General features: G+C 46.0%; 1 protein-coding gene across 4 annotated transcripts in view; it reads left to right on the forward strand.

Annotated features, from left to right (window-relative positions):
* Positions 1-4,601, forward strand: part of LOC146197480 (cytospin-A-like) — a 49,821-nt gene extending 45,220 nt beyond the window's left edge. For all 4 annotated transcript variants that reach the window (XM_084599317.1, XM_084599314.1, XM_084599313.1 and 1 more), the window contains one exon: positions 8-4,601. In XM_084599317.1, the coding sequence (XP_084455443.1) occupies positions 8-97 (90 nt within the window). In that variant the 3' untranslated portion in view covers positions 98-4,601. The remainder of the gene's footprint in view (positions 1-7) is intronic.
* The last annotated feature ends 19,622 nt before the right edge of the window (positions 4,602-24,223 follow it).

Consider the following 24,223-nt stretch of genomic DNA (forward strand, 5'->3'; position numbering starts at 1 on the left):
TTTGCAGAATGTCAACGAACTTATATGTCTTGAGCGGCCAGATTGGCAATCTATCATGACTTACGTTACGTCCATCTACAAGCACTTTGAGACCTGAGGGGACCCAAATGTACCACTGCACCCTCGTGGTACTTCTGCCAAAGGAATGCGCACATGTGTTGACAGGAAGTACTTTTCGTATTGCATATAGTTCTCCGTTTGCTGTTCGTCTTGTCCATGTTATTCTGCCTCAGGCTTCTCAATGTTTGCCATGTGAGCAGTGCGTGCACTTGTCGCCACAATTTCTAGCTTAGCATCCACACCATTCCTTGCGGTGGCAAGGTATTGATTCAGCCAGTTGGCCGGGCTTGCCGTGGGAAAAAGTGCTCACGCACTTAGTGATCTTAAATATTGTCGGCTTGCTTGCTGCTGTGGATGAAAATGCCAAGAATGGCATCTTGGCTTGCAGCTCTTAGCACAGGAGTAGTTCCAGCGGGGTAATGCTATATGCGGGTTTTTGGCAGCCCACACAAGTGTTCACAGTATTTTCAAACCCTCGTAAGCCCCTTTTAAGTCTTAGCATCTTCCTGATACTGCTGCCTAGGGAATGTAGAGGGTATGCCTTTTTGTACTGAATGCCAATTTTAAAGGGGGAGCCTTCAAACGGTTTTATCGTCAAAGTATTTTGTTCTGTCTAACCCTGGTGCTAGAGGCTCGACCGCATTGCTTTGCAAGAGGTTAAATGAGCATTCAATGGTCAAGGCTCTGCTCATGGGCAGGACAGGAAAAATAGCAGCTGTAGTTTTGTGTTGTTCTCTGCAAAGCGTTTTCTTACTCAAGTTTCTTGCACGTGTTCTGTGCCTGAGCAAGGTTTATACGTGTGCGTGCGCACGTTTGTCGGAAATACTCCTTTCCTATTTTTTTTTTTTTTTCTCGTATCACATGTTGTTCACACACTTATATCGCATCATGAAGTGGGCAGCATGCGTCATTGTCATGTGCTTCATCTATTTATAAGCCCATTTTTATTATTTCTAATACCACTGTCACAGAAAAATTTAAAGTGTCACTTTTATTATGATTGCCTCTAAAGTCACCTCCACAGTGCCTACACTCTGCTGTCTTTGATATAACTTTGCAGTGCATAAACATGAGCGTGTGTTTTTTCGCTAAAACATTTTAGGCAGCTGTAAACATCTTGTTGTTTGTTCTCAGATTGGTTGATGCCCTTTAGTGCAAGTCTCCAAAAGCAGTTCAGTTTTATTTATTTCTTGTCTTAGGTATGACAGCTTGATTAATTGATTCGGTTTCACGTCTCCCTCTTCCTTTGTTGTAGCAAAAAAAAAAAAAAAAAGAAATTACTTCAACTATGTATAATGTTGTTGGAGATAAGTTAGGTGATAACAACAAAAGCACTGCATTTTTTGCCTTGCACTGTGGGAGTGACATTCTAGTGTAGTGGTTTATAAGCTTGTGTTTTTTTTGTGCCCTGGTGTGACAGGGCTGTGGTCTAGTCATGTGCATATACAGTGCTGTACTCGTGTGTGCAGTAAATGAACCGCCTTCTGCTGTATTTGATTGCCACAGACTGCTAAATGTAAGTAATCGGGATTTTATTCCCGCAGGAAAAAAAAAAGTGCAGCTGCTTATTCACTGTAAAATACAGACAATAGTATACAGTTTCTCCTAGACAAAAAAAGAGTACCGACTGTCAGTATAATAAAAAATGATGTAGGTATTGAGCAAGCATGAGGTCTTATGTAGGGGGCGCCGTGATGTCCTTGGCTCTTTATTCTCACGTTCATGGTGTGTATGGGAGGGCCACTTTGTGAGACCAGGCAACTTTTTTTTTTTTAATGAAGGTGTGCAGGCGCATGTCGGAGTGAATGCTTTGCTTTGGCTACACCTGCAAGCATTTTGAGAACAGGTTTCAGCCTCATATTGCGGGGAAGCCCAGGTATTCATCTAGAAGTAAAGCCAGCCAGCGTGCATTTAGAACAGTTGGTTTCGGTGCGAGGCCTGTTGAACAGGGTTTGGCTGTAATTTTTGCTGCTCACCTGCTAGCATTGCTACTGCAGTTAAACAGCTTTCCTTTGGGGTGGCAGAAAAAGCTCTGCAGTGCTTCGTGCAGCACGCCATCTGTACAGCGTCCTGTGTGCCAGTGTGCATAATACATAACGTCCAGTGAGCATGTTGCCAGTTCAGTTTTCAGAAAGGAGCACGCTAGAAAAATGCTCGGGCTGGAGCAGTACGTCAGTTTATTGAACTTCGATAGCGTCTCTTTGGATCTATTTTCTTCAAGAAAGGAGGGCAAATTAGGAAGTAGCATAGGGAATGAAAAATGAGACAAAAGATTTTCACGCACCAAGGAAGTTTTCAACCACGCAAGCACTCTTGCATTTGTTTAGTAATTTGTCTTGCTATTTCTGTTTAATAAGCTCATTTAGTATAGCTCTCCTTGAGGAAAGTTGCTGGACTGCCAAGGACTCTACATTCGTCTCAAGCACCTGTTTCAGGTCAATTTTCTGTTACTATTTGCATCTGACTTAATTTTTTTTTTTTGCTTTATAATGCATCGTTTAGGTGTAGCAGGGGTCTTCGATCATCTGCTTTTCGCAACTTTCAGCTTGAAGTCTTCTCACATTACTGATCGAGTTAGCCTAGCCTTGATATTGCTTGCAGTCTAGTCAACTGGGAGCATCTGAAACTAAAATTTTCTGGTGCCAAGCGTATTTTTTTTTTTTTTTCTGCCCCTAGTGTTACCTCAAAATGACTATCTTATTCAGTGCATAATTGCTCTTCCTTTTCTGTGTGAAACTTTACTTAAGGCAAATACAGGATAGCATATGTATAGCATCGACTGTAATCTGGTTCGCCTTTTTCTGCTGCATAAATTACATTTGTAGTACATTATGTCGCATTTGTGAAAGGAAGGCCACTCAGAGTAAAAAAAGTGGTGCACAAAACACACTAAGGTGCATTGATTCAGAACCTCAGGCAAAAGAGCAGCCATAACCAAGTGCAGTCAGATGATTAATAAATGATGTGCAGGTTTGGCTGGCTTGGAAATAATTTGTGTGAAGCTTTGTGCATTTTATTGGTTATCCAAATTTTTGCTTGCCTTTTTATAATTGCAAAGTATGTGCACGATGTATTCCATGCAGCTAGGAAGAAGATACATCCAGCTCTTGCCATGTGTTGATGGCCCTTCGTGCATTGCCTTTATTGTCACATTTCGCGTGATCCTAGAGCACCAATTTTTAATACCACTCTAGCCAGTGCGAACTACATCTTAAAATTGTTTGTAAGATGCTGGACATAATTTTGACCAGAGCGACAGTATTTTGTTTTCTCTTTTCTGTGTTTGTGCTATGTAGAATTCAAAACTGTGGCATTTCTGAGGTTCTGCAGGAAAACATAGTATATTGTGGCTTTTAGCACATGACTGTGGAATCTTTCCTACCTATTTTTACCAAATATTAGTATTAGTTAATAAGGTTTGTTCGAGCTGTTCTGCCTATTGGTAGCTGTTGTATCTTGCATTCCAGGGATTGTTTCAGTTAAATTAAGACTTTGTTTCTTTGCTTTCCTCAAATTGACATGGAAGGAAAAAATCAGAGGTTTCTTTTTTATTGTTTGAATACAGAAAGCTTTCGAAACTTGAAGTTTCAATCCACTGGATGTCATGGTTTTGAGACTGTATGGAATGACCACACTTTTTGTATTTTGATTATTCCAGGAGCATTTTTGATGCGTTTACTGCATAAAGCAAGCTTGCACATTCAGTCATATTTTTCTGTAGTTTCTTAGCAATGTTTTCTATGCATTACATCAACTACAGTATGCATAGCTTGCCTAGCTTTAATAGATGTATTCACTTATCATTATTTGCAGATGGAAGAGCAGCAATATTTTACATCATATAAAATTGGCTTGCTAATCTCTGTACGAAAACAGTTTGAAAAGAGGTGCACAGAAAATTTTACCAAAAATTATAATTGTTCAAAGAAGTTGTTACAGAATTTCAGTCATTATAGGTTACTATACGAGTAGCGCCTCATTTTATTCTGTCCACTTTTATTTTAATTGTCTTCATGTATGCAACAACCCACAGATATGTAGTTAATTATCCTTGTGTTTCTTTTTCTTACACAACGACTGGTGAGGAATGGTGAGCAGAGCAAAACGTGACCATTTTTACTACTATTTCCGATACCTCAAATTAAACCCTGTATGTTTGACAGTAGTCAGCAGTGTTTGCATTTGCTTCAAGAGGAAGGGTGTTCCAAAGAGCATTGTCCTACCTTTTCTCCTTTGTTTTGGTTCATCATTTGCGTATTACCTCATGCTTTGTATGCATGCAACTTGTACTGCTGTTTATGTGAAAAACAGCTCCTTCGCTCAAGTAAGCTGAAGTGCGCTTTTTGTACATTTGATCTTGTGTGCAGTGTGTGGCAGGTATTGTCTATGCGCTCCACAAGAATAAGCAGGATGATTTATTCTGAAGATGGAAGCAAGCCTTTTTGTACAGTTCTTTACTATGTGCTTTTTTTATACTTAAATATGCAACGCATTGAAGAAATATGTTGTATGTAAAGGTTTGATAAAGATATACTGCACAAGTATTGTTTTTTAATTATTTTACTAAAAAGAAGGATAAGGTGCAAACATTTTTTTTGTGCAGTTGGATCATCAATGACAATAGGGGTTGGACTAGAGTTTTATTTCTGGCATACTGGTGAACCATACTGCTGCTGTGCTGCTGTTTTCTAGATGGGGTGATGTTTATGGCAAAAACAAATTTAGCACGGGTATAGCACAGTTAAACATGGCATTCAGCGAAAGCCTCACAGCATGGCTACGCTTGGTACAACTTTTTCATAGCCCGATGTAACTGGCATCAGTACAACGTGTTAAGCGCAGCATCATCGCCACTGGCATCCATGGCTGGCTCTGAGTTGAAGCGCGGTTGCTCCTCGATCTAATACCCATCAATTAACGTCCGCGTTTACACCACATGATGGCGCAGAGTATTGCAGCGACAACTTTCTGGTAACTGAACTTGCTGTTGAATTTAAGCAACAGCCTAGTGTGAGAAAGTGTTTGTGAGCCGCAACAAGGGTCGTCGAGACCACCTGTACATTTTGTTTATTTGCAGCATCACTTTAGATGCTCTGCACTGCTTTTTCTGAAAGAGGGGCGGAGGGACAGTTGGACTAAAAATTAAGTAGTAATGTGACACCTCACGTTACCGGAAAATGTTAGCATATGTTAGCCATTACAGTTCCAAAATGGCAACTAGTGCATTATCACCAACATTGGTTGAAACTGTTGAGCTATCTGTGACATTGCAACTTTCACGGTACCAAAACCTAGCTGTTCATCGGCGGCAGTACGTACGATCCCAGTGGGAGCATGTGGCAAAACAGAGATGCGGCCAATAATTGTTTTACAGGAAAGAAAGGCGCAGCATCTGTTTCACTTTTCTGTGGACACCTGAAGTGCACTGTAAGGGAAGGGAGGAAGGTGGGAGTGAAAACGGAAAGAGAAAAAGGTGCGATAGTGGAGGGCTACGGACAGGGTATCGAATCAGAATTTTTTGGGGTTCGGTTCGGGTTCACGCCTTTCAGGTTTGGTTCCTGCTCCAGAGACTCATTCCATTCTGGTTCGAACAGGTTTGACCCTGCCCAAACTGCTTCAAATGGGTTCAAAAAGAAACAGCTTCGGGTGTATTCGTTTACTTAACCTTTTTAATACCGAGTTTTCGTTCCTATTCAAATATATAATAAAAGCTGAAAATTCGTATAGTAATCCATCTATTGTTTTTGTTGTAAGATGTGACAGGCTCCACTTGGTTGTACAGACCTCAGCAAAATGTTCATAATGAGTGACTGAGGGTTAGAGTAGGGTGGGGAAAAATGATTTTCATTAGCACATAACCAACTAAAGCTGTCACGTGCCGAAAAAAGTTAAAAAAAAAATGTTTCCTGCTGCGCTTTTCAGATACACAGAATTCACCTGAGTTTTAGTTTAGAACGAAACCTCTACTACTACATGTACAACTATGTTTTGTCCAGTTGTGACTAAAGGACTTTGAAATCGGATCAAGGTCGAACCAGGCACACACCTCGAGGCTAATGAAAATATGTACCATATGTGTGACTATCGCACAGCATCCGTTTCTATGGAGGTGAAACGCAAAGGCAGTCGTGTGCTGTGGCTCAAAAGGCACTGACAAAAGTCCTGTCAGCCACGTATCGGGGTTGGTTTCGTTATCATATTTGCCAGAGAACCGGAATAATCGTCTCGCTCCTGTCGCCGCAACGCGATGCGACCAATGCCTTGTGCGTCATGTTTGCCTGCATAGACGTGATAGATACCTACCTTATTCTAGAACAACTTTGAGGCTAGACTGGTATGTTTAGTCACGTAGTTTACAACAAGCATGACATAACATCATGGCTTCTCGGAAATATTGTACTCGAACCCGGATATATCGAATTTTGGTTATATCGAACTCACGGAATATCCCCTTGAAAATCCCATGTAAAAGTATAGGAAAGCCGCGTCATATATCGAAATCAATTTCACTGGTCGTTCGATATATCGAACTCCGCACCACGCACTGGAAAGTGTGCCTTTCCCAAAGACGATCGCATCACCCTCGGCCGTTTGCCGCGTGACGTTTTCAACCCACGCGCGGAAGTAATGAGAGGGGACAATTCGGCTAGGGCAGCGCCGCGCCCATTCCCTGAAGGCGCGCGCATTTGCGGTTATCGTTTCCCGAGCGCCAGCACGTGACTTTTGCAAGCCATGTGCGTGAATGAACCAGAGAGAGCCGGTGGGAACGAGAGGGGCAAAAAAGCGACAGAGCGAAGCGCAAGGGTGTGCCCATTCTTTTGCCGAGCTATCTCTCTCCTTCCTCTTTCCCGGCCTTCGTTCGCAGTAGCACGCGCTACGCATGCGTCAAGCCAGCTCAGCCCGTTTTCATACAGAACGTCGGACGCTTTCTCCAGCGTGTGTTGCGAACCCTCTGCGCGCGGCGGCTGACGGGGCTATGGCGCCTGCGGAAGTTAAAAAGCGGCATTTTTTTTTTTTTTTTTTGCGGGAGTCGTTTATTCTTGCATGTATGAATCAACGAAAGCACGCGGTCAGCTGCGATCATGACACCGGCTTTTAGCATTTATCGCTTCAAACAGCATTTGCAGCTACTGTATCACGCTTTCCAATGATTTTGTGGCAGTGGACTACGCCCGCCCCAAGCGCGGCTTGATAAATCGAACCAGGCTTGTGCAGTCAAGCCATCACGGGCACTCTGCCAATTTCGCTCCCCGCCACCGCAGGAGCTATCAAAAGATAAACGCACCGCGACGTTATCACTGCGCAGCATCTTGGCACGCTGCCAAGAAATGAGGTGTGGATGAGACGACCGAAACGGAGTGTGACATGCAAGCGAAAACGTTGGCGATTTCTGCCGCGGTGACACAGAAACCTTGTTTTGAGCTGCCGCGGTGGCGGCAGAGGGGTACAAAGTTCCAACAAGTTGGAAATTTTTTGCTCTGTCGATGCCGCTCGTTCTGAGGTCGCTTAATCGCCTGCATGTGAGCGAGCTGGCCTTAACGCTTTTTTTTTCCCAAATTCTCGAGTGCAAAAGTGGAGGGTGGGTTCATTATGCGAGTGAGTTGATTACGCGACAAATACTGTATCGTTTTTTCGCATCGTAAGTGCCGTCCCAAGCCGATTTCTGTATATCGAATTATCGATATATCGAACTATTTCGCTATCCCGTTCGAGTTCGATATATTCGGGTTCGACTGTATGTGCTCGGTAAATACTGCCAAAATTTTTATTTGCCAGCATAGAAAGACCGAAGGAGGAGAACATTGTCGAAGGTTGTTTGAAGTCATCCGGGTTCGATTCCAAGAGAGGATATACATTAATGCAGAAAATGCTCTCTCGACACTGACTTGTTTAGATGGCACAGCAAGCGCTACTGCAGCTAGTGAATACAGGGCGCCGCAACTTCTGCTCCTAAAATTTCAAAACACTCGTGAGTTGTTGCTTATTCTGGTCACCTTTTCAAATGCCTAGAGCAGGCTGTGTATTATTTTTAGAGAACTGCCGCTGTCTCCGAATATTTGCAGGCAGTCTTCTCTTTACATAAGAAATGCTTCAAGCTCAACTTCAGCTTGTAAGCTCTTAGGGGAGATTGTGCTGCCACTTATACCGCTACTTGATCGCCGATGGCAATCCTACGAAGCCACTTCCTTGTGGTGACCAAATGCTGCTTTGCTGTGCACCTCTCCTCGCTGGTCAACTTAATGTGATATCGAGAGTCTCACTCACGCTGCAGTTCATCGATTGCACAATTACTGTGCTTTCCTTTCCTTGGGGCCTAGTCACAGGTTCCTTCGGTCCGCTGGACCTCGTCCCTTTTCCTGCTTTTCAAGATTTTCGTCCCGACCTCCCTCGTCACCGTGCAACCCGTAAAACAGGCTACTCTTCAATTACGTTTTCTCTCAGCAGTGCACTTGTCTTCAGTTACGTTTTCTCTCAGCAGTGCACTTCTAGCTTTCAATGCCACTTTTCTAGACTAGCTTAGGTATTCGCATCAGTTATGATGGATAAAGCGATGAAACACATTCTTTTTTGACACCATAGTTGTGTGGGCCGAAACGATAGCACACCAAATAGAGCTTGTGAATTAATACTCCTACCAGTAATTCCTCTCAGTTCCTTGTTCGCGTTTGAATATCAAAGCTTCGCTCCTGGCATATTTTAACTTGCCAAGGGAAATGGAACAAGCAGACATCGCTAGGACAACAGGGGAAATCGACTTACGGAATCATCTTTATGCAAGTTCAGATACAACTCAAGAACAAGCTGGTAAATTTCTCCCCAACGCGGCCTTTCCACCAGTCTCGATTAAAAAAAAAAAAAAAATAGCATCTGCTGGCATCGCATCGCATATGGCTGCTATGCTATCTTGCTATCACCGTGTCGAAGATGCTTTTTCAAAACAAATTTCGAATTTGTTGGTGGCAGGCTTTCCAACTATCCATCTCGCTCGTCTGTCAGAACGTGTTTTAATGCGATCGAGGAAAAGTAAAACGGTGCAGGGTGACGTTGGTGTGGCGACGCGACGAAATAAGGTGGCTGCGATACCTTACCTCCACGGCGTTTCTCACCGACTTAAGAAACTGGCGGCAAGGTACGACGTTGACGTTGTATTTACAGCGAGAAACAAGATTGGAGGCCTGTGTGCTAGAGTTAGAAAGGGGCTCGACAGTGTACCTCGTGATAGTTTTCGTTGTGCAGTGTCTCATAAGAAAAAGTTCACCACCTGCAGAAATAATGTGGTCTACCGCATTCCGTTGAATTGTGGCCGGTGCTACTACGGGCAGACAGGCAGATGTCTAAATGTGCGCCTGACGGAACACTCTAATTCTCTGGCAGGGAAGGCGAGTTCCAATCTTGCGCTACATGTGCAATCCCGAGAGTGTGTAAGTCGAAGCATGACCCGTCCCTTTGTGCGCCTGACTTCAATAATACGGGTGTAGTTTACAGCAATGGTAATCAACTCTGCAGGGAGTTGGTTGAGGCATTTTACATTGCTAAAGCCGAGGACAAGTGTGGCTAAGGCGTCGGTTAGCCTTCATTGTAAGGAATTTGACCTTTTAGAAAAGTCGTTAGTTAGGCCTTGACTTTGAATTGGCTTTGTATTTTCGTCTTCATCTTCTTCCCAATGTCTTGCATTCCACCGGTTGGGTTGTGCGCGAGCTTTTCGGAAGGAGTCTTCGTTGTTTTCTTCCGATCATAAACATTCAGTTGATAGTCCAGCCTTGTCCTATCCCCTCTTTGATTCTGTGTCTCGTCTTTTGGCTGGTTAAGTATGAACCCATACCAACGTGCCCAGTCATCAACCTTGCTGCTATGCACATGCCATGCGAGTCATCGAGACTTCATGGAACGATAGGAAAATAAAATGATCTGCGTGACTTGTTTTTACAAATTCGTTACTTCATTTTAGAGTTGTACATGGTTATATAATTATCTAAATATTTAATTCAACTTATGAATTGTATGCTATTATTTCACTGCCTTTTCTTGGCAATGAAGCCAAAGCTACAGAGCCAAAACGCACCATCTTCCTACGCAGCTGAATATAGTCCCTAGTTACATGAGTAGTTTCTGCGAAAACAAATTGAAATCTTAGCGCTAGTTATTTACAGTATATTTTTTATAACAGAGCCGATTTTTCGAAATGAAGCTGTTATGTCTAAAACACTTGTCTTGGCTCCGCCAGGGTTTCTTCTGCGATGTCTGTCGCGGGTTTTAGAGACGCCCCGACTTTGCAGACAAGATGGCGACTGCCGCCTGTTCGGGTCGTTCCGGTTCTGGTTCATTCACTCCGCAACGTCTTGAAGCGTTTTCACCAGACAAGATTCGAGTCAAGTTCAGGAGACGCTGGCAGTCGAAGCAAACGAAAGAAATGATCTGCAACGTCTATGCAGGCCGAAAGCCGCGCGGTCGGACTACATGACGGAGCGACACGTTTAAAGGCCCCGCCTCCCTACCTTTGCGCCCATTGCCAAGAAAAAGTGTCCCCGAGTATAGGAATGCTCTCGAATGGGAAAACTTTCTCCACAAGTGGTGCCAATGCACAGTGCTGCGGCCACCCATGTTCGGGATGAAACGGTAACCCAACACCGGAGATTGGTGCTACGCATGTGGCAATATATTTTCCTTTGCTCTTGCCATCTTTTGCTAGGGACGTTTTTTTAGCACCTATAGTTATGATATTCTTGGTGTGCAGTGGCGCTTTGAAAATAAGCGGGAAGAACGCTTCATAAATAGCAATAAAAGAAAAAATAATAAAGGTAAGTTGCCAGCAAAAGTGGGTCGGAACCGTACCGCAAACCAGTTCGGAACGGCTCCTCCGATTTTTTGCAATTTGAGTTTAATTTCAAAATGGCAGAAAAAATTCTGATTTGGTTCCTACTCAACACCCTGGCTACCCATTAATTTTGATCACCTGGAGATATTTTATTTGCACTGACATCACACGGACAGTTGTCCGTTTGGCCTGCATCGAAACGCAGCAGCCAGCGGTCTGGCTCGAACCCAGGCACTCCGGAACAGTAGTTCGGTGTTTTAATTACTGCAGCGTAGCAGAGACGTAGTGTGCCCATCGAGGATCTGTCCGACAACAGTAGTGCCAAGAGTGTAAAGTCGTCTGGCGCTTGTTCCAGGAACATCTGCGCGTGTGCCTGTCGACACCAACTGTCCCTGTTCCTCCTCGCATTCACGCATGAAAAGCAGGCAGCTGTCCTCACATGTACGCAGACATGATACGCGTCATGCAAAAATGATGTTGGGGGAATATGTCTGCATTTTCCCGTCCAAGCACAGTGTGAGTCTTCAACGTGTCCAGCAACATGCGTACGACGAACTTAATTCGATAACGAGTGGCCGAGGCGATGCGACAAAAGTGCCAGCAGGACGCAGCGGAAGCGAGAGGCAGAGGCGAAACGTTGCAATCGCGAGGAGGGCAAAGAATTGAGACAATGAGCATATGCTTCCGCATTATCCCATTTAAGCTGTCTTAAATGTACCTGCCGAGTTATTAGTGCTCACTAATCCGGAGGTTCGGAGCCTAGCCTTGAGCCTGGCTAGGCTTCGAAATTTCTGGAGCCTATGGGCTCCAGAAATTTCAGCCACCTGGGGTTCTTTGATGTTCACTGACATCGCGCAGTACATGGGCGCCTTGCAAATACTCTGCCCCAGTGGCTATTCTGCAGTATTCTCCTCTCGAGCAGTTGGAGGCCAAGTTGGCCTGCTCAGTATAGAGAAATGTAAGATGTTACTCTGAGCTCAGATCCGTCATTGTAGTGGCCGCTCAGGTCGTCGCCGTCATTCGAGGACTGATGGCCATCTAGCACCAGGGAACCGTCTACATTGGGTTTTGATGAAATAGTTTTACCGTCCAGCCAGTAGAGATTTAGTTTTCCGCGATCCGCCACCGTGGCCCTTTACCGCTCGTGGGCGGGGCGCACAAGCTGATTGGTCCCGACGCGGTATCAAGTATGTGGCGCCATCTATCGGCGTCAAGGGGATCTGTGCATGCGCAGTGGAACGCGCGGTGACGGATCACGGTAAACTAAAAATTCTGGGAATGAACAGGTGGCGTTAAAGGCCCACGTCCACCCTCCGGTCCAAATTTTTTTTTTCCGCGGTGGCTGTGAGGCTTCGTCCCCACAACGCAAGTTCGCAAGAAGTTTTTGAAAAGAGTAATTAATAACGGAGTTACAGCCACCGCAATCAACCGATTTTGCGCTTCCCTCTCCTTCCGTCCCCTCTCAGAGAGAGTCTTGACACGAGCATTCCTGTCAAGACTATCGGGCCAAACGACACCGGACAATTCTGTTTAGTACGAGATAACAGTACATGAGCAGTACTACGCTCATGAACGGCCTTTCGCGTAGCGGCGGCCGGTAGCCACGTTTGATCTCTGACGTCATACCAGGATGAGAGCCGGGCTACCAAGCCAAGTCGTCGCGTAGCGGCGGTCGGTAGCCACGGCGCGCCGCGCTCCTCCCGCTAGAGGCGCTGCGCGCTAGACCTCTGACGTCATACGAGGCGCGAGAGATGGGCTGCCAAGTCGAGTCGTCGCGTAGCGGCGGCCGGTAGCCACGCGTGAAAACGCGGCGCATTGCGTTCCTTCTGTTGGAGGCGCTGCGCTCGCTTTGACGTCACAATAGAGAGGTAGGTGGCGGAGCCGGGGGTATATACTCGCGTTCACCGTCTGGCATTGCTTTCGCAACTTACGGGCTCAACTAAAGCTAAGCCCCAGCTAATTTTTTTGTGATTGCATCCTGCCAACCGCGCTCCTCAATCGACTGAGATATTTGTTCCAACTTCCAGGCATCCCATACTGCACGGTTAGGTATCAATCCGCTGCCCAGTGAAGTACGGAAACAATTAGTCTTGGCACTCGCAGAAATTAACTACCAAATCTGGGTAGCGAGATGCCGCGCTGCCTTCAGCCTATCCTCGAAGTGAAGAATACGATATTAGAAAGGAGCTTTGGTTCCACCTTCAGCGAGAAGTACGGCACCTTGGCGCAAAGAAATTTTATGAAGAATTGGGACACCCAGTGATCATATTCAAAGAAGAAAATCGAGGAATAAAATTAGGCTATTAGTAGTCTTGCTAGCGTCGGGCTTCGATCCACCGGGGCGTTGCGGGGGTGGTGCATTGGCACTGCGAACCCGACCCGGCGAGCGAATCCAGATTGCATGAGCCCCTTGGCTGGGATAACGCCCGCTCTCTGAAACAAAAAACCTCCCCACCCCTGTGGTGTGGGGGCCTCTCCCAGGGGTTGCCGTAGGATGATGATGGTTGTTGGTTGAGGTCTGTACCCCACCGTGCTGTACCCTCACAGGAGGGCTGCACCCAGTGCATCCTCCCCTCCATCTGACAAGGCAAGAAAATGCACGGGCCTGCCGACAGGCTCTAGCTGAGCCACTACCGCTGTCTCGTGCGGAAAGAGGGGACTCCCGAGTAGTGATGGGCAAGACGGCTCACTTGAACGGCTCACTGGCTCACATCTGTAGAAGTGAGTGGGTATATATATATATATATATATATATATATATATATATATATATATATATGAAGGAAAGAAGCCAACAGTCGGCGAGGCCAAAGAAAGCGTTGGGGATGGTACTTTTGTCTTTTTTTTTTTTTAATGTTTACTTGGATAATCACAGAAATTAGTAGTGTAATCTGTTTAGGGGAAAGATAATTAAACACAAAGTAGAATATATATATATATATATATATATATATATATATATATATATATATATATATATATATATATATATATATATATATATATATATATATATATATATATATATATATTAATAAGTAATAAAAAGTAAAATCAATTTTGGCCCTCACACGTGACACAGCAAGCGGGGGCATTTAGCTTCAGTTTCTGCCTGCGGTTTTGATTGCAGTTGCGGTTTCTGCCTGCTGAGACTGGGGAAGGTGCTACGGAAGAACGCGGAACACTGGCTTCTCGGCGCCTCGCCTTGTTCGCGCGCCGTGAGTAAGGAGGCACTGGGTGGCAGAACGGCAACTGTCGTGTTTCTGTCGGTGCGATGCTCCTTTGTGTTTGGCGCGAACGGCAGTTGTGCGACGAGTGCGACGGGCATATGGTCATTATTTCCCTCTTCTTACCTCCTACTTACTTCTTTCACTTCTCTTCCGATCAGATATGTTCAATAATTGTAGTCAGTAAACTGCACGTTCTAGGTCTGTGAAATCTAACTAGCAGCTAGATTTCACAGGTTAGCAGGTTAGCACAGCGATGTGAACGAGCCAGGCTAGCCATGCATAGTTAATAATATCAGGCTAATGAAGTTCGAAGAGACCATTGTGTAACCATATTTTTTAACGTTCTTTCTTATTGCGAAAGAAGTCATAGGCTCACCACCACAAACCAAGAATCTTGCCCGATATTTCTTTTTGTGTTCCATTGCTCTAATTGGGTAGGCTGTTTGAGGAGGCCACAAATACGTTGCTACGTACGTGGGTAATGTAAACGCATTCCGGTAGAGCTAAAAGTTTGCTTCAGTCGATGTAGTCCAAAACCTGTCCTAGATAATTCGCCTACGGCGACCACGATGATGACCTCCAGGGCCGCCTTAAATTTTTCCCACCCACCGCCGAAATTTGACCTCAACTTATTTGGGCAAAACTCTGTCCAATTTAATATGACTACGGCGAATAAGACGGTGACCTCCAAATTTGACCGGGTCCACCTTTAAATTTGTAGCACTCACCCCAGTAGGCTGACCCTGTCCAAATTTGACCGGGTCCACCCTTAAATTTGTAGCACTCACCCCAGTAGGTTGACCCTGTCCAAATTTAATATGACTACGGCGAATAAGATGGTGACCTCCAAATTTGACCGCGCCCACCCTTAAATTTCACTCACCCCAGTAGATTGACCTCGGCCGATTTCGGACCAAAATGAACGTATAACATAATTCGATGACGGCGAACACGATGGTGACCTCGAAATTTTGGTTCGGGTCACACACTGTTTATCAACCCTTGAAATTTGATTGTGGCCAGTTTGCATTAAAAGCGATCATTCTAATTGTATTGACCATCCTCGACACTATAGTTACCTATAAAGTTGGGCATGACCATTTCCAGAATTTGGCCCAGGCCACCTTCGAAGTTTCACCTTTACAATTGGGGTCCAACCATTATTGACTGTGCCCGACAAGACGGCAACCACCAAATCGGCCATAGCTATTTCCAAAATTTGGCCCGTGCTTTCGTAAAAGCTAAAAAGACCGTGTTTTCATACTATAATCACTTTAAAAGAGATAATCTCTACCATATTTTTCTTTTTCCTGCAACCTTTCAACTCGTTCATTACTGAAGAAAACAGTGTAATGTTACAATTTTTTTTCTATTTATTTCTTGCGTTTTTCTCTGTATTGCCTTCCGCCTACCTATACAAGCTTTAGGACCGTCACTCGCTACTTGCCGAGAGTGGAAATGAACGAGTCCATGATGAGTGAGTCCCGATGAGTCGAAATGAGTGAGCTCAAATGGGTCGTGAGTTGAGATGAATGAGTCCAGATGAGTCTGAGTTCAGATGAGACGTGAGTCGTAGTCAGTGAGCGCAGATGAGTCGTGAGTCAAAAATGAGTGAGTCGATATGAGTGAGTTCAGATGAGCCGTGAGTTGAAATGAGTGAGTCCATGATGAGTCTGAGTTCAGATGAGTCGAAGTGAGTGAGTACAGATGAGTCGAGAGTCAAAAATGAGTGAGTCGAGATGAGCGAGTTCAAATGAGTCATGAGTTGAAATGAGTGAATGAGCCCAGATTAGTTATGAGTCTGAGTAAGCCCGAATGAATCGTCATCATGCGTGAGTTTGAGTTCATGACTGTGAGTGAGCCCGAGTGAGTTGCCAGATTGCGTGAGTTTGAGTTCATGAGTGTGAGTGAGTCCGGGCCTTATGAGTCTGAGTGAGAGTGAGCCCGCAGATGGACTAAATGTTTCTGAGTTAGCCTGAGTGAGCACACACGATTTTTCTGACCTATGGATTGCCCTATGCATAAATAAAGCTGAAAGAATAGAGTAAACTACTATGCGCAAAAGCCACGTCTTTACTTTTAAGCCGAACTTCAGCGTAGCCATGCAGATTGCTTTCGCGTAACTAGTAACTACAGGTTTAACCTGCAGAAATCTGAGCTCCCAGTCATCAAGCCTTCCCCACGTGCCCCAACCATCACCGTACTCCTTGACAACGCTCCGATTCCCAAAGTAACACGGGTCCGACTGCTGGGTCTCCACATTCAACAGGACACTAGAGCCACCTACACTATGCACCTCCTGCAGCGCCAAATCAACCAGATCACACATCTCATTCGTCGCATTGCAAGCCGCAATCATGGCCTCAAGAAAAAAGACACTTTAAGACTCGTAGACGTCCTTATCGTTAGTCGACTAGCTTACCACCTCCCCTACCACCACATCACCAAAACCCAACTCAATAAACTTAACGTCCTACACCGCTCAGCCGTTAAAGCTGCCCTCCATTTACCTCGCCATACCAGTACGATTCGGCTCCTTCAATTAGGCATTCATAACAATGTTGAGGAGATCATAGAGGCGCACCTCTCCAGCCAACAACGTCGACTCCGCACATCTACAGGCACTCATCTCCTGCGCTCAATGGGCTACAATACCCCTGATCCCTCACCTCACACTCATATAGCCATCCCTCCGCATCTGCGGAGCCTCCTCGAGCTCGAACCCCTCCAACGAAATATGGATCCCGAACACCACAAAGGCCGTCGCGCAGCCCGTGCCTCATATTTTTCCAAGCAGTACTCTACACACCAGGACATTATCTACACGGATGCTTCACACAATCCGGACATTCCTCACATCTGCACTGCTGTGCTCACGGACATTCGCCGCTCAGCATTTAATGCCGCCTCCATCCACTGCACTAGCATCACCTAGGCCGAATGCTTGGCCATTACACTCGCTATTGCACACGTCAGTCAGTTGCAGACTCAGCACACCGCAATATGCACAGACTCCCAAACAGCATACAGATATCTCCTGCGAGGAACCCTGCCACACTCATCTGCTAAAATATTATCTACTCTATCCCGATCCCATCACCATCACATGGGTTCCTGGGCACGAGGACATCCTCGGAAATGAGGGCGCTCATGCGTTTGCCCAAGAACTAAGCTTGCGGGCGCCGGTGGATGGCCTCCCCAAACCTTCATTACACACCCCCATCGAACCTCTTGGCTACACAATTGTTCACTACTATCGTCGTTGTCGTGCCACGTACCCGCCACTACATCACACGCTTTCTCACATCGACAGCACGTACAGGCGACAACTCCAGACACATTCGTTCCCATCTCCTCAATTTGCCCACATCTTTTACCCCACGGACTTCCCACCATACTGCACCACATGCAACGCCACCCCACCCACCCTCTACCATTACTTATGGGAATGCCCACATCCCATCCGCGTTCCTCCCGTCAAACACTCCACCCCCTCCTCCTGGGAGGCTGCCCTTCTAGCCACGCAACACGCAGATCAGTTGCGGCTGGTCGAGCGGGCTAAGCTAGAAGGAACAGCCAGAGGGCTCTTAGACTGAGAGGCCTTCCTGGGAGTGTTTACATTTTTTTTATTTAAATAAAGTTTTTCCTCCTCCTCCTCCTCCTCCTCCTCCTCCTCCTCCTCCTCCTCCTCCTCCTCCTCCTCCTCCTCCTCCTCCTCCTCCTCCAGGTTTAACCATAATCTAAACCACGGCTAATTTTTTTCACCATCACCATCGCCGCTTTCGCTTTCGTTACTTAAGTTTAGCAAGTTTAGCTAATTTTTTTTTTGGTGGGGGAGGGGGGGGGGCGGAAAGAAAGGCGCAATATCTGTCGCACTTCTCGATATACACATTCACTTGCAATTAACGGTCTACAATGGAGATACGTAACCTCCTCTGTTCGAATCCCTATCGTAGCTTTAGTGAACGGATGCGCTGAATGGAAAGCGAAGTGCTAATTAATGGCAGCATACTGAACGCTGCATAAAAAACGTTGCGTCACAATTCCCTTACGAAATCGCGTGATGCTTGTGTCACACATGCAGGCGTCGTAAACGATTTCGCTATAGGTTGTGAACCTCCGGACGAATTAGTGCTTCCTCGCTAGTTTGTCTAGATAAGGTCACCGCAAGAAGCAATTTCGTGTGCCAGGCACCATTTCGACCACGTGATGGAGATGGAGCGTTATCAGAAGCGCCCATTGTCATAATTTTATTACTTTGATTCATGGCCATGTGAACTCTGGAATATCACGCGACGACATATTGCGTCGATAATACCGCCGTGTACAGCAGCGCCCCAAGAAAAGAACCGAATTTCCACCCAGCAGCGGCTCGTTTCATCGTTTACCCTCTTCGCAGCAAGAGACCCCCTCTCCATCCCCAGTGGTGACAGGAACACGTGACTCGACCCCTTGTTTCCGTCGCTCTCCCCTAATGCGCGACTGGACGTATCCCGCCTTTCTGATGGCGCGCCACTGCAACAGGAAGAAAGCAGCGATCGAAGAGGGCGCCACGCTTTCCCCGAACGCGTAGCACGCTCAATTTGCGGCCGAGACGTCGCCTGCAGTGCCGCCTTCCCCGAGATCCGATCGACTGAGCGCGGGATGCTAGCGAGAAATGGCAGGCCCTCGGGCCGCTCTTTCAAGTACACTAAAAAAAATTGTACTGGTTCTTTGACCCCGAAACGTGCGCTGTCGGACGCTACGCGGGCCTCACTATGTGTATGTAATGCTAGAGGAAGGACATCGAAAAAAAAAAAATTGGTTGTAGTTTAGCTTCGGGTTAACCTATAATGTGTATCGAAAGCTGAAGCATGGTTACATATGGCAAAGAGGTCTTTATTCAGCGGATGGTTTTTCTTTGGCTATGGTTAGGAAGACTCCGGCATATCTGTAAAAAAGTTCGTCTTGGTTTGAACTTCGCGTACTCCGAGTCCGTGTCGTGGCTGCGCACTCAATATTGACGTCAGCACTTCTGGGCACCTACAACTAACCAGGCCAAGTTCATGCTTTCATATTTTTCTTGTATTGTAAATTGGTTTATAAGAAAGGAAAGATGCAGTATCTGTACTTGACCTTCAAGGTTGTTTAATATTGCACAACCCAGGGCTGCCTTTCCATTTAATTAATATAATAATTGGTTCACAGGAAGGGAAAGACGCGCTATGTCACACTTGTTTCTGTGGACACTTGATTGGTTGGTTTGGGGGTTTAGCGTCCCAAAGCGACTCAGGCTATGAGAGATGCCGTAGTGGTGGTTATTGTTGTTGTTGTGGCTGTAGGAAGAAGGAAAAAAAATGCACGGGCCTGCTACTGGCTCTGCAGCTGAGCCACCTCCGCTGCCTCGTGCGGACAGAAGAGAAAATAGAGAACAAAAAAAAAGAAAAAGAGGAGGGAGAGAAAGACGCGCGCCGCAACAACGGCCGTCGTCCACCATCACCGAAGCGGTGGCGGGTGCAATGACGGCCTACAGCAGATAAAAATTCGGTGGCTGGCTAGCCCCCGCCGCGAACGGCGTTGGCCCACCGTCCCAACCCCGTAGGGCCAGGAACTGCCGCCGTAGTGGAGGACTCCGGATATTTCGACCACCTGGGGTTCTTTAACGTGCACTGACATCGCACAGCACACGGACGCCACTCAGTTTCGCCTCCACCGAAACGCAGCCGCCGAGGCCGGGATTCGATCCTGCTTCCTTGGGCACAGTGGTCGAGCTCCATAACCACTGCGCCACCCCGGTGGGCAGTGGACACTTGAACCGCGCCGTAAGGAAAGGGAGGAATGTGGATGTGAAAGTGGAAAGAAAGAAAGAGAAACCGTAGTGGAGGGCTACGGAGTAATTTCGACCACCTGGGGATCTTTAACGTGTGCTGACATCGCACAGTACACGGACGCTTCGTTTCTCCTCCATCTAAACGCAGCAGCAGCAGATAGGGATGGCCGGCGAGGTCGGCATGCAAAAAAAAAAAAGAAAAACGGAGTTGAAAACCAGCTTACCGGCACGCAGACGGGGAAGAACGATACGGTAAGAATTACTGGCCGCAGACGCCGCAACAGTACCTCGGCCGAGGGCCGATTTGTCCATTTCGGCGGAGAACATTGAATAATTAGCTGTGGTTTAAACCTGGAATTACGAAGAGCTATCTGCATGGCTACAGCAGCAGCAGGAAAAAGAAAAAAAAACTACTCAAGTTGGGCGTACGACGGGAAAAAAACAAAAAACAAGCTACTCAAGTTGGGCGCACACAACACGACTGCCAAAGAGGAGGAGGAAAAACTTTATTTAGCCTTATATTGGCGGTTTTTGGGACGTCTTCAGGGATGTCTGCTTGTTGAATCCACAAGAGTCTTCTCCGTCGACCGCTTCCACTTCTGCAAAATGGTCGGTCGCCCTCAGTCCAGGGTTCTGCTGGCTACTCCCGCCCGTTGGGCTCGCTGTACCAGACCTTGCTGGTCTTCGCAGTGGTCGCTGGACAGCAGAGTCTCCCATTGCTCCGCACTCGTGTTTCGAATTTTGGGGACCACATCTATGTTTTGACAGGCCCATGTGATGTGATATAGGGTTGGTTTTTCATCGCACCACGGACATCTGTCCGCGTATATTGTAGGGTGCATTTTGTTTAGTATGTGTAGGTTTGGGTATGAACCCGTCTTTAATTGTCGAGTTAATCGGCGCACATCGCAAGGTGTACATGCTGAAGGTGTCGGAGCTCAGGCTGGCCGCAGCGTGATGGGCAAGCTTGGCATTCCATATCTTTATTCTAGAAAGCCCTTTCGTATTGTCAAACACCGGCGTTGGTGTTGTTTGGTGCGCATATATAGGTGGCATCGTTGCTCTGCCAGGGGAGCCTTTAGTGAGCATCGGGTTAGGCATGGAGTTGGGGTGTGGGGCGTAGTACCTCCCAGCAAGCCCAGGTGGTGGTGGTGGTAAAAACTTTATTTAGTGAAGGCCAAAAAATAAATAAAATTATGTTGCCGCCGTTTCGTGGGTGGCCTTCCGGCTGCTGGTCGTGGCCTCCAGGTCACGCCTGGCGGTGACTTCCGCTGCCCAGATCGTAAGCCGCTGTTGAATATAACCCACGCGGCGGCTGCGTGCGCGGCTGCGTTTTCCCCGTCCGTGCCAGTCCGTGCCATTTGTCAACATAGCAAACGCAGCCTACGCACCACACATACTTGAAAGTGGTTTCTCGGCAGACACCAAGCACTCAAACACAACGCATGCACCCACTGTCAGGAACAGGGTATACAGGAGATCTAAAACGTCTTATATGGCAATCCGCATCTTTTTCACGAGGAAGAAACAAAATTACGCATATTCCCCATGACGACATGCCAACCCTAGCACATCAGGTACTATCAAGCACCATAATACAACATGCCATTGCCACCTATGGCAGTGAGAGTGGCCTGCTCCGAGAAGTGTACGAGAGGTCGACTTGCAACGCGCAGATCTGCAGCATGGCAAGCATCGAGAAACAGCTTGAAGTACCGTGAAGAAGCGAGAAGCTACACTCCCATCCCTCTTAATTCCCTAATTACTCAAACAGCGACCAAGAGCCATCCCTTCAATCAAATGAAGATTCATTCATTCATTCGTACATTCATTCATTAATTCATCAATTAATTCTATAACTATAGGACACCCTGCGAAGTCTGAAAGAAGATTCACGCCTAAAAATAGTCATGCAGTCTAATAAAGAGTTGATTTCAACGCTACTACTGTCTTCGTTTATTGCATACAAGCATCCCCACCACCGCGTGACAATACTTAGACTGCGTAATGTAGCCCATCTATGGCTTTGGCATGTAAAAACGCATCAATCATATGCGCATACGCGTAGTAACGCGTAGTAACGTGTACGCTCTTTCAGATGCGCCGAGAATGACAGAGGGGCAGCAATACCGGAAGCCAATTTTAGGCGGCGGAGGTGGCAGCAGCAGCAGCAGCTGCAGCAGAATGGCTTGCACAGTATATGACAACAAAGAGTGCAACTAGTGTGTGCTTCGGAGGCACAGAGTGCAATGAAATCAGTACGAGGCGAAAAACAAAGGTTGACAAACTTTTCGCACAGGTGGAGAGAGATATGGCTTGCTGAACTAAGCACTGCTGCCAAGCGTGTTGCTTGCACCGGCGTTGACAGCAGCAACAACGTGATTGTCTTGCGGAGTCCGCAAGGCCATCAATCACCGCCGGCGCTCTGTCGCTCGAGAAAATGACACGTCAATGTTGGCGTCACGTTGGCAATGCAGAGCGCCGCGGCCAAGAAGCGCTCGTAGTCACTGGCGCGAGTGAATTGGGCCGACAAAAAGGCACGAAAAGGAGCACATGTTCTAATTGAAACCCTTGCCGGAAATACGTATACCACCGTCTTGTTTCGGCTCTTCGTTGTCACGTACTATAACGTGCGAGCGAGAGGTTTGGACAGCGGTAATCGATTACCGTCCCCACTAAGTTACCTCTTATTTCTTGCTTCATAAGTGCCGCAAGTAAAACTCGGAAATAATTTTCCCACAAGAACTTCCACTTCTGCTATTCCCTATTTATTTCCCGATTCACCCCTCGCGGTGATGTTGAGGTGCTTACAGTTTCACTTTTCTTTCCTTTTGGGTTTTTCCGTTCCTCAAAAACGAAGTTGCTCAGGCCGAACTACACTCATGTGAACATTTTGACGCATTTGTCACTTTCAGGCCGCTCATGCTATAGTCGCAAAATAAATAAATTTGCTGCTAACTCCTCGTATACTGACGACATTTGCCTTGTATTCATAGTAGGTGTAGACAATGTTTTAACCTGATTTACTTTCAAGGAACTGACTCTTAATCTTGGTTAAATATCGTAAAATTCTTCGCCGATATAGATGCGCCCCTAACTTTAAACCAGCTTTAAAGGAATAGTCCTTGAAATCTATTGCGAGGAGTAAATGAAAATTTACGACTGTATATATGCATCTTGTTGTTTACAAGCATATCATGCATTTGTTATTTACGGTATTTGATGTTTTAATTCCTTGATTGCTACTTTTCTAGCCTGTGTTAACGATAAATGGACCACAAGAGAGTGGCTATAGGTCCAGTAATTTTATCAAATATTACAAGATGTTGTATAAATAAATAATGAATGAATGAAGATGTGCGCCTATTTCCGTAGTTCTACAACACCGCCACGAGTCGCAGTGGAGCAGTTGACTGGATTGCATAGGTGGTGCAACTGTCACCGCACTGCCTGCTAATAAATGTTCCTGCTGAAGGGATATGCGCAGTGCCATTGCTAGCTCTCTTATAATAAGTGCTGCCCCGCCGGGGTGGGTCAGTGGTTGGGGCTCTCAACTCTATACTGTGACCAAAGATGCGGGGTCGCATCCGGGTCACGGCTGCTGCTTTTCGATGGAGGCGAAAAGCAAGGTGCCCGTGTGCTGTGCGATGTCAGTGCATGTTAAAGAACCCCAGGTGGTCGAAATTTCCGGAGTCCTCCACTAAGGCATCTCTCATAGCCTGAGTTGCTTTGAGACGTTAAACCACAAAGCAAACAAAACATTAGATGCTGTTCAGTATATGCTTAATTCATTTTGTACGATAGCCAGGCACACACGTAAATAGGCGGTTGCACTTTTATTTTATATTAAAGAAAAATATCAGGGACAAAAATGCGAGGGACGAAAAGAAGTTGCAGTGCGGTCTCGCATATAGCAGCGAAAACGTAATGTGTAAACATTTACTGCCGCGCAATTCGCTCTACGCATACGTCAAAGCGAAAACACACTTGCGGATATATATATATATATATATATATATATATATATATATATATATATATATATATATATATATATATATATATATATATATATATATATACACTGTATTGATGTTTGTCAAACGGCCTACGATACAATTTTTTGTACACCATACCAGTTACACTGCATGCATCATGTGATGATTTGCTTTGGCAAGCTGTGCGACTGCTACTACAAGAATGCATGCGTATGCTTATGAACTTGGGTGGTATAATTATGCTCAGGGAAAAATGAGAAAATTAATTGCGACTTATAACATAACTTTAGTCGACAACTACATGCGTGCT

Source organism: Amblyomma maculatum, chromosome 3, assembly GCF_055883805.1.
Source record: "Amblyomma maculatum isolate TAMU_Amacu chromosome 3, ASM5588380v1, whole genome shotgun sequence".
NCBI lineage: Eukaryota > Metazoa > Arthropoda > Arachnida > Ixodida > Ixodidae > Amblyomma > Amblyomma maculatum.